At 33.1% G+C, this 12,062-nt stretch overlaps 1 protein-coding gene across 5 annotated transcripts in view; it reads right to left on the bottom strand.

The window, feature by feature from the left end:
• JMJD1C (jumonji domain containing 1C) overlaps positions 1-12,062 on the bottom strand; it is a 305,879-nt gene that overhangs the window by 173,538 nt on the left and 120,279 nt on the right. For all 5 annotated transcript variants that reach the window (XM_067710825.1, XM_067710826.1, XM_067710828.1 and 2 more), the window contains exon 2: positions 2,996-3,160. Coding sequence is in view for 3 of the 5 variants with exons in the window: in XM_067710828.1 (XP_067566929.1) it covers positions 2,996-3,160 (165 nt within the window). In the remaining 2 variants the exon portion in view is untranslated. The remainder of the gene's footprint in view (positions 1-2,995; positions 3,161-12,062) is intronic.

Raw genomic sequence — 12,062 nt, 5'->3', positions numbered from 1 at the left:
AAGGGATTAATATCCAGAATACTACAGAGAACTCCTAAAACGCAACATAAAAACAAACAACCCAATTCAAAAATGGTCAAAGAGGGCTTCCCTGGTGGCGCAGTGGTTGAGAGTCTGCCTGCCGATGCAGGGGACACGGGTTTGTGCCCTGGTCTGGGAGGATCCCACATGCCGCGGAGCGGCTGGGCCCGTGAGCCATGGCCGCTGGGCCTGCGCGTCCAGAGCCTGTGCTCCGCAACGGGAGAGGCCACAGCAGTGAGAGGCCCGCGTACCGCAAAAAAAAAAAAAAAAAAAAAAATGGTCAAAGAATTTGAAGAATCATTTTTCCAGAAAAGATATACAAATGGCCAATAAGCACTTGAAAAGATGTTCAACATCACTAATCATTAGGGAAATGCAAAGCACAACAACAAGGAGATAGCACCTCATATCCATTAGGATGACTATTATCAAAAAACTGAAAAAAAAAGCAAGTGTTGGCTAGAATGTAAAATAGTATGGCTGCTCTGACAGTATCCACAAAAAAATTAAGAGATAGAAGTATCATATAATCCAGCAATTACACTTCTGAATATTTACTCCAAAGAAGTGAAAGCGTGGTCTCAAAGAGATATATGTACCCCCAAGAGCACAGCAGTATTCCTCACAATAGCCAAGAGGTGGAAGCAACACAAGTGTACACCAACAGACAAACGACTGAATATGATGTGGTACATACATACAATGAAATATCATTCAGCCTTATAATATAAAGGAAGGAAATTCTAACACAGTCTACAACATGGATGAACACTGCAGACACTGTGCTAAGTGAAATAAGCCAGTCACAAAAGGACAATACTGTATGATTCCACTTATATAGGTACAGAGTAGTCAAAATCATGGAGACAGAAAGTAAAATGGTGGCTGCTAGGGGCTGGGAAAAGGGGGGAATGGGGACTTGATGTTTAATTGGTACAGAGTTTCAGTTTTGTAAGATGGAATAATTTCTGTAGATTGTACAACAATGTGAATGTACTTAACGCCACTGAACTTCACACTTAAACGTAAGTAAAATGGAAAATTCTATGTTAAGCACATTGCATCACAATTCAAAAAAATTATTTAATTCTGTGCTTGAAAAAAAAAGGCAGAGAAATATAAGAAAATATGTCAAAGAATTAAGTTAGATATTCCTTGGAAGCCAAAATAGAATGATTATGATTTTCTAGTTTATACCATTTAGCACTTTCCAAGTTTTTAATAATATGTACTTGTTTTTATATTAAAAAAAAAGTTGAATTTTAAAAAGAAGTTTGGTTCTTATTCAAGTAGTTCTGTGAGGTTAAAAGATTTTCAACAGAAACAAATTTCTAAAATTATGATAAAAATTATTAAACAGTATTTCCTAATAGAAATTTTCTCCCAAATCAGTAATTTACAAATATACATTAGGAATTCACCTTAATTTTAACTCTCTCTCATAAAGGGCAAAGATTTTTCTAAAGTTCTGTTTATTCTTTAACTATGACACTAAGGCATATTTTTTGGTATTACTGATATCACTGCTTCCTGCTTTTGAGACTTTTCATACAAAATTCACATATATGTGATAATTACAGATTTTTTCCAATTTTTGAGTTAAGGTTTACAGAATGAAAAAGCATGCTAGTCACGATTTTAAAAAACTTCATATTAACAATCCAACATATTCATTCAACAAATATTTTTTTAAAATCTATTATGGATAAAATTATCTTCTTTATTTTCCTAGAGTATTCAAACTATCCTATCAAAACTATAACTCATAAGTATCACCTTTCATCTTTCCATATTATATTTTCTTTTTAAAATGCCATTAATTCATTTCATCATCTCTCTCCTTCCCTCTCTGTCTTTGCTTTTTAACCACTTAACTCCTCAGACTTTTAAAGGGTTAACTAACTAAAAGAGAAAATTTTTAAGCACTACAATTCTCAGCAAGTAAAACTATCCTTGTAAGTAGTTAATTTATGTTGAAAAAATCTGAAGTACCTACCCTGATAATATATATACCAAATACATGAAATAACGTTTCAATGGCTTTAACATATTTCTTTGATATTAATGTAAGAAAATTATTTCATTCAAACAAACTGAATAAATATTAAATGCCGAACACCCTGCCAGAAAACAGGGATAACAATGGTTAAAGAGATGTGGCTTTTTTCCCACAGAATTAATGATATTGTTGTTAGTATGTTTCTTTTATAAAACTCTGCAAACTAATTGAGAATTTATTGAAATCTACTATTTTCTTAAATGGAATACCTCCTGATATGAAATAATTTTACTTATTACCTTAACATCCACAGTTGACCCTTAAACAACATGGGGGTTATGACCTGACCCTCCGTGCAGTTGAAAATACGTGTATATAATTTTATAGTTGGCCCTCCATATCTGCAGTCCCCCATCTGCAGATTCAACCAGCTGTAAATAGTACAGTACAGGGGTATATATTTATTGAAAAAAATCCATGTATAAGTGGACCCCACAGTTCAAGTCCATGTTGTTCAAGGGTCAACCGGAATTTCACATTAAATATCTGCTATTATCCACAATGACTCACTCAATTTTGACAAAATTTAACGAACTAAGGAAAATTATATGCTACTGAATGATTTATAAAAAGTACCCTCTTATCGTTCACCTACAAAGTCTCATTCAACACAGTTCTTTCACACTGCATACAAATCAATCAAGTATCTCTCAGCAGTTGTCAATTCATGTTTCCCCTAGTTGAACAGAATAAACTATTTATGGACTAAATATGCTGAAAGAGTACTAACAAAAAGACACACAGAATTCTTTAACAAAATGAAAGCAATATTTTGAAATATCTGCCAGATACTTCCGAGCCTCCTCAGGAATATTAACCTATAATCACTAAGATAAATCTAAACTTATATTTAGCTCTTATTCTTTTAAAACAAACAACTGAAAATGCTTAATGAAATAGGAATATAGATCTTACCAATGCAGGCCACTGAATCTGTTTGCTCTTTGATCCCTGAGTCTGGCTAGGGTTGTTCCTTCTGGCCCAGATTAAGTGGTATTCCACCAAGAAGGTTGAAAAATCTTCATAAACTTTAACCCACTCTCGTTTATCCCACTCAAGATGATCAAATTCCACATACACCTATGGAAAAGAAAACATAAACTCCATAAACAACACAGAATGTGATATTTTAAAATATAAGCCATGAAGTTAAATTAGAAAAGCCATTAACAAATTCATTATTCGAATTAATATTTCTCTTAAAAATCATTATTTATCTAACATTTCCTTAACCAAATTATAACCCTTACCTATTGTATGGCAGGAAGATAAACTGTAAGTTTATTAAGAAAAGCAATTTACACAATATTGGTCAGTACAGACCAGCGAATATCTACTAAAAAAATACTAAAGAACTATGTTGATACTGATGATTCTAGAAGCAGAAGTCAGGAAATGTTTTCTGAGGACCAAATAGTAAATATTTTACGCTTTGCAAATCATATGGCCTCTGTCATAACTACTAATTTCTGACTTCGTAGTATCGAAGTAGCCACAGACAATATGTAAACAAATGAGTTTGGCTTTGCTCCAATAAAACTTTAATTACAAAGACAGGAGGCAGTGCAAGGATGGTTCAACATATGAAAAATCAATCAATGTTATATACCTCATTAACAGAATGAAGAAAACTATATAATCATCTTAACTGACAAAGAAAAAGCATTTGACAAACTCAACACCCTATCATTATAAAAATAGTCAAACTAGGAATAGAAGGAAACTACCTTAACTTAATGAAGATAATAATGGAAAACTCACAGCTGAATCATACTCAATGATGAAAGACCAAAAGCTTTTCCACCAAAACAGGAACAAGACACGCGTGTTGTATTTGGAAAACTGAAGCTGACGCTTCTATGCTAAGTCATTCAATCATTCAACTCTTCTTTCCCCACTGTCATCCTTTTCATTCATAGAGCTGTGCTCCCTATTACATTATGAGTTATGCTGGAGGCCGTCTTGTTCTTTTTTTTTACCACCCATCTTTTGCTCCCTTACACCTGAAGTGTTTCAGTTTCCACTTATTTAAATTCTGTTTGTTCTTCTGGCCTTGTTCAAGTTCTTAGAGGATGTTTATAACCCCCACTTCGATTCAAACATTTGAACATTTACAAGCAGTTTTTTTCCCCAGTTTATATTAGTATATAAGTACAAGCTCGCTGAGGGCAGAACTGTTTTAGTGTTCACTGCAGTGCTGCATACATACAAAGTGCTTAACAAATATTACGTATCTCCTGCCTCTTGCAGTCATCGACTTTTAAACATGGAGGCAAACTGCTAAAACATATGTTTGATTTTGAGATATCTGTGCTACTGCTCATTAGGAAGCTAGTTAGATATGCTTACCTATTAGAATTGGGAAAGAGAAATACATTGTTCAAGGATTTAATCTCTGTTCATGGTTATCCACATAAAGGCACAGAAGAAGCTCTGTTGGCTTCTTCTAAAAATGCATCCTTAGGGGTTGAGCTGAGGTCCAAATGGCGTTATGCAAATATTTCAAACTATACCACTTTCTCCACTACTTTAAATCTTTCAAGATTCTCAATTACTCAATTGTGGTGTAAATGGGTTTTGGGAAACTCCAGGAAACTGAAGCTGAGATAAGGCTCAGGAAAACCTTAGCACTATCTTTGCTTTCCCCTCCTGGACAGTAATATGGTCTTGTTGACAAAATATTTCAGCCAAGAACCTAAAGAACCAAGGTTTATAAACGTCTCTTTATCTAAAAGGACATATTCAATGTAAATGCAAAGCCCTTGATATAAAATTAAAACTTTCAGCTTGAAGTGAACTTTCTAAACTCATAGTTTATCTTGCATGGACAGTGTCATGGGCAGTTTTAGGAAATCTGCTAGGACCTTGGGGACAAAAGGAAACTAAAACTAGACATTCTGCTGCTTCTTTGCTATGCAGCCAATTTACCTCCATACTATCAACAATAGTGAAGAATTTGAGATTTGACTGTAGACAGACAGGTAAGTAGGTAGATAAACAGTTAGACAGTTGTGTGTGTGTGTCAATCTCTTATTTTTCTACAAAATAAAACAATGACCAGTAACTAGGAAAAGCCCCTATTCTTTCACAATATATTCTATTCAATGACATTTATAAAGAAAATTAAAGTCACACAACTGTTTCTGCTGTAAAAATCAAATGATGTAAGACAAATTTAGTTATTTTTACCATGGTTTCAATAATAATAATGTTGATATTATATCAATTTAGTGCAATGCAGGCCTCATCTTTTTATTTACTGCAAAGGAAGGGTGGGGATCTACATAATGTCATGTGAGAACTACGAAGAGTTCCCAGGCCTGATTCTGCCAAAACCAACCAGCCACCACAGGCTAAAACTACTTAGACTCTAAGAATCTTTAATGTTAAAAATAAAAGCGTTAGACTACACTAACATTTCTCAAAATATAATCTATATTATAGAATCATCATTTCTTTGTATATAAATAAGCATTAGGGAAGCCAAATAAGTCATGCACAAAGCTCAGGAACTAATAAGTTAAAGTAACAAATGTCTAATTTTACCAGAGGTCTTCTCAAGTCTTTTAACATGCCAGTGTTCATTATGCATTATTAATAATAAGGGAGTTTATACCGTGAGATTTTTCCCAATTTCTTTGTCCATAAAATCTTCTATTATGGGGTACTTAATAGTTTTCTATAAAATAGCAGTAGGTGGAAAAACAGACTAGTTTTTTCACACAAATTACCTGTCTACAAATTGATATAAATAATTTGGTAATAAGAAATCAAGGGAGAAGGAGAGGAGGGAGATTAGCAGATGCAAACTGGATATTATATATAGGATGGATAAACAATAAGGTCCTACTATACAGCACAAGGAACTATATTCAATATCCTGTGATAAACCATATGGAAAAGAATATGAAAAAGAATATATATAAATAACATACATAACCTTTTCAAATAGCTTTTATAAACAAACAAAAAAAGAAATCAAGGGGGGGCCAAAACCTGGTCATCTCTGCCCAAATACTCAAGGAGGTAGGTAACTAGATAGTAAATTAATGGGGTTTAAAGTGTAATACAGTAAATGTCTTACTCAAAACATTTAAAAAATGCCCTATGCCTTTATAAAATCAGAAATGTTTAACTATGGCTTATTAATTCATACATGTTAAAAATTAAATTATCAAATTAAAATGGTAATTATAGCAGATTAGGTTAGTTTACCTTCCTCTCTAATGAATAAAACATATTTATTTCAAAAGATATTTTGTAAGCAGATATTTTATATAAAAGTAAGTAATGAAATAGAGGAATACGATAAATCAACAAAGTAATGTTTTTATTATTACTGGCTTAGAGTCGTATTTAAAATAAGTTTTCTAGATTATTGGAAGAAATTGTGAAAAAATTAAAATCATTTGGTGACTTCATTTATTAGTTAAGACAAAAGAGACATTAGAGAAAATAATTTCATGTAAATTATATAAAATAAGGAAGCTAGGTCTCTTTTAAATTTTATTTTACAAAAAACGTAAACAAATGTAACCATAATTTTAGGTTACTTCAAAAGTTTACACTTTTATTAACATTAAAAAGGGTCAAAATTAATAGGCACTCATGAACTAGCCCAAGCTTAAACAAAGGGTATGTTGAGCAATAATCAATAAATCTAAGAATTATTTTAAAGAAATAGGTTGATCTTAGAAAATAATGAACTGTAAATTTAGAATTAAACCTGAGAAATAGTCTGACATAATCCAAGGTATAAGCAGTTTGAAACAATGTTAAGTGGCTTCTGCTATTTCCTCTTTTTTTTATTACAGCCATCCTAGTAGGTATGATAAAATCCAACATTTTAATAAACAAGTATAATATTCTGTGTAGTTATATTAAATTTGCTATGGTGAACTAAAATTAAAATCATAAGGACAATTCTACAGAGGAGTCCAATACATATTCACACTAAAACAGTATATTACTGTAATGACAATCACAAGTAAAAATTACAATACACATTGTGATATATAAATCTAGGTTCTGAAAATTCTAAAATAGTCTGTGGATCACAGATAATCATTCATTTCCCAAGGGGCATTCAAACCTCTATCAGAGTTAACAAGTATTATTGATAATGGAAATAAAAGCAATACCAGTAACAACAAAAACAGCTAACACTTCAATAGTGCCTGCTATGTCCATATATTAAGCTATTTAATCATTACATATACCCTGTAAGTAGGCACTATTAGGATCAACTTTTTCAAAAGCAGAAACTGAGATACAGAGAAATTAGTTGCTTAAGGTCAAACACCTAGTAAATGATGGAATCAGTGAAAACAATAAGATAGCTTCTAAGAGGCTTCACAGTTACACAGCAGCATAGTCCCTACAAGGTGATGCACACAGCAAGTGATAAATCACTTGAATAGAGAGGGATGTCTGGGTAGCTGACTCCTTTGTGGCGTAAAGGTAGAAGAATGACACACTTAAAATGGCCTTAAGATTTTCCACAATGAGTCTGCAAGTTAGAGCCCTAGGGGGCAAAATGAGAAAAAGGGTCAAACAAAGATAGCAAATAGTAAAATAAAGGAGACCAAGCTTGCTTTCAGTATCTATATTGTTTAATAAAAGAGACTAAGCGTGCTTTCAGTATCTATATTGCTTACTCCTCTTCTCTATGCATTACTTACCTACTACTTGGTGAATAACAAGATGCATCAAGAAATGCAAACTATTCAAAGATGCTTAAGTTACACTTACCTTCTTTACATCTAATGAAAAAGAATTATATTCCCATCATCTTCAAAGTTCCTTATTACATTATATAATTCAGTATATATACTACTATCTTTTGGATAAATTATGCATAGTATTTAACATAATATCATTGATGATGATGACTGTCTTAGTCTGCTTGTGCTGCCTTAACAAAATACCATAAACAACAAAAACTTATTTTCTCACAGTTCCAGAGGCTGGAAGACTGAATAGAGCAAGGTCTGCTTATGAGGAGGACTCTCTCCTTGGTTGTAGACAAGCTGCCTTCTCACTGTGTGCTCACATGACCTCTTCTTTGTGGGAGCACAGACGGTCTCTTCTTATTAGGGCACTAATCCAATCATGAGGGTCCCAGCCTCATGACTTCACCTAACTCTAATTATCTCCCAAAGACCCCATCTCCAAATACCTTCACATTGGGAGTTAGGACATATGAATTTGGGGGGACACAAAAACCAAGTCTATAACATTAGTAATGATAGCAGCAGCTAAAATTTGAGGGCTTACAATGTGTTGGGTAAGGTTTTACAAAAGAGAAAACTAAGGCATAGAGAAGTTAAGCAATTTACGGCTTTTGGACAATTATTCAAATGACACACAACTGAAAATGGCTAAAAAGGACAAACACCATCAGTTCAGCTCTTTTTTAGCATAAGCAGGCATTTTAGAGACCACAGTAGTTTCTAGACAATATAAAAGATGAGGAAGAGAGAGAAGGAGCTTTACCAAACAAGGAGGAAAAAGCTTTCCAGGAGCACAAACTCTGGGGATGCTTTTAAACCACAGGAATGAATTAATGAAGAGAGCTCTTCTATGGGTTAAAAGGGATTCCTGGGAATAGTTTACAAAACTGAAGGCATTAGGATGTAACTCAAGAGTTTAAAGGAGAGGGAGAGCAACTAAATATATAACAAAGAAAAACCTAAGTTAAATGCAAAGTCCTGAATACTACAAATGCTTGTTAATAAATCCCCAACATAATTTGTTTAGAGAAGACTCAGATTCTGGTTTTGGTCTTTTGAGACATGATTAGAAACTGAATTAACTATTAATGTTTTTATAGAAAAAAGGTCAAATGCAGAAGCTCCCATAATATATCATTACAATTCTAGGAGTACTTTTAAAAGTAGGCTGAAAATCTTCCAACACGAGTATCAATCGTCTACTAAGTATGTTAGTTTTTTATTTTTTTTTTCCTTAGCAATTGATTATTAGCCTCTTAAGCTCAGTCCTAGAGCTCCACAGTTTTGAAAATTTATGCTGGCAGTCTTCATCACCCAACTGGCAAGCCATTCTTAAAACTTTTCTGCCGCTATTACTGCTACCAACTCCAAATCCAGTGACCCCTTTCATAGCTTTCTCTTGCAGCTACAAGATGCTTTGTTCCTTCCTTCTTGTAAAAGAACTTAATAAAAAACTGGGTCTTTCCTCCCCCTATCTATAACAGAGACTATACTATGTTCTTGTCTATAACCATGTGGTCTTTCTTTAACTGGGCTCCAGAAGACAGTGTAATAGGCAGTTAACCTTTCAGGTAGCTGAGGCAGCTCAAAATCATCACTGATACTCTTCTTTTCAGATTTGGTTTTCCAGTTAAGTAACTTCTCAAAGAGTTGGCCAGAGGTAAAATATATTTCTCTGATAATTTGAATTAAAAAATCAAGTACTTTTATTCCTTATTTTCACAGTACTGAAAACTACTTCTGCTTTTACTTTTTTTTTTTGTACTGTTAATTTCCTCCATTTACCTTCTGAAATAGATTTTTAAGAAAGTTACCACAGAAATGAAGACTTGCTATAACAATGTAAAGCAGTGGTGAATGTCCTTTCTTTATACTATTTATAAAGAACTCAGCACTAGGGCATTGGTAACTGAGTTGTAAAATTAAAATACACTTCTGTTTCTCGATCTAACTGTTCATGTGTATGTTAATAAAATATTTAATTAATTGGGATCGAGAAACATGCTACTTATTTTATCAATGAAGAAAACTAAGTAATAGAGGAAACTGTACCTTGAAAGGCAGAAACAAATATATCTGAGCAAAAATGTACTGTGTTCTAAATATATTATTTTTATGTAGGACAATAGCACTGCTATCCATCTGAAATACGACAGAACTAAAAAACGAGCTAAAAGGCTCCTAACGAGCCAAGGAAGATGTTACAAATTCCATTCCCTACAGGCAAATGCACTTTACGCAAAGGTAAACTCTCTCATCTTGTGTCAGACCTTACTAACACTAGTATAAAGATAATAATAATAATAAACTACATTATCTAGTTTCCAAGTCTAAAGCAGATTATAAAAGCAAAACAGGGAGAGAGCCTCTGAAGACATGCTTCCATAGCATTCTAAAAACTATAAAAAAGTTTCATGAAGACTTTAGAAAATCTTGCACCCTGGGACTCAAAATTGGTCAGAAAATAGTATCACTGTATTATAATTTATATTAAATGGGCATTTGTTTAATTGAAAAATATATGCAAAACATTTTTTTAAAAACCCTCTATCATTTACTTTCATAGCACCATATACTTTGTACCATTTGACACAGATAAAATATGTCTGTGTATATTTAATGTTTGTCCCCTCTACTACTAGCTTGTAATAAATACGTTTAATGAGTGATGCAGAAAAAGTCTAAATTTATATCCAGAATCATCTAAGATGATGCAGAAATGTATTTTAGAAAACTCTCATGCAAATGGCTAATGTATTTAACACATATTCTATAACATTTATACACCAGCTTTATTCATAATTGCCAAAATTTGGAAGTAACCAAAATGTCTTTCAATAGGTGAACAGATAAACAAGTTGTGGTACATCCATACAATAAAACATTACTCAATGATTTTTTAAAAAAAGTTAGACCATCAGAATGAAACAACTGTTTTTAGTCACTGTCAAAATTCACTACTAGTGTATTACTTAAAGTTAATCAGTCCTTTAATACTTCTACACTTCCAGTTAACTAACACAGTATTCAATATCAGAATTTGTATTTGGACAATTATACAAGGCTTTTCCTACCAACCTAAGGTCTCAAGACAGTGCCAGTGTAGAGTGTTATGAAGAGCACTGGGGAAAGAAATTTCAGCCACCTAGCTTTTGAGACATCAACAGCACTTAAGCAGTTAAGTCATCTGAAATTATAACTAAAACTAACAGAATTTTTAAATAATGGTACCAGAATATTCACTATCAGAATAAGTACACTCATACTAAAACTGTGCACTCATTTTGAGGTAGATATTTATTTTTTCTATTGCAGAAAGAAAACCGTAAGATTCCAAGTCTTTTTATTTTTATTTTTTGAATTGAAAACTAGGGCTTACTATCCTTGTCAAACATTTTAGATACAAGAATTACTCTAGGCATAGGAGAATGACCTCATTATGTTTCATCCCTATCATATACTTGGCTGATACCTGTATTAAAGGATAGCAGGTGTCATTACAAAGGGTCATTGCACAATTATTATTAGGTGTCTCACCCATATATGCTGTATTCCAAGACACAATTATCACCACAGATCCTTGACACTTACTTTGTGGAGATCATCTGGACTTCCTTGGCCTCAGATCCTTTGATCTTAAATTGAGTCTGAAACCGTTTAAATTTCCTGGGCTGCCAAATTCTCTTTCATGTGTTTTCGAGAATAGAGAGCCCTGTGTGGTGTTTTCTGTAAACGTAAAGAGGATAACCTACCAAGCAATGATCAAAATATGGAATATACCTTTGCTTATTTCCAGGGACCTAGTTTTAGGCCATCTACCTCATAGGGCTAGAAAATCTACTAGTGGATCTATGTAAAAACTGTAAAGACAATTTGTTGTACTTTGGGAGCCCCCCCCAATTAATTTTTTAGCAATAAATTTATAATTGTACTTTTCTTTCTGCCTCAAGGATACTGTGGCTAGCAATAGGTTTTATTATGAATTTGCTGAGTCATGTCTAAAAAGCACATAGTTACCATTAAGACTTTACCTTACTTCAACTATAAAGGATAGTTCCATCTGGCAGATAAAAGTATGAATTTTTAAATTTATGAGAAAATAAACATGAGGAATATCCCTCCTCTCACAAAAACAAACAACTTGCACCTTTGAGACTGTATGTGCATTCTGACCAAATATACCTTTATCCCTAACAGAAGTCAACCATAAATAAATAATGGACTCTTTCTATCATGGTGGGCCAGCAATC

Source organism: Pseudorca crassidens, chromosome 16 (genome assembly GCF_039906515.1).
Source record: "Pseudorca crassidens isolate mPseCra1 chromosome 16, mPseCra1.hap1, whole genome shotgun sequence".
Lineage (NCBI taxonomy): Eukaryota > Metazoa > Chordata > Mammalia > Artiodactyla > Delphinidae > Pseudorca > Pseudorca crassidens.
The sequence above is the reverse complement of the archived record's forward strand: the minus strand, read 5'-3'. Positions and strand labels throughout refer to the sequence as shown.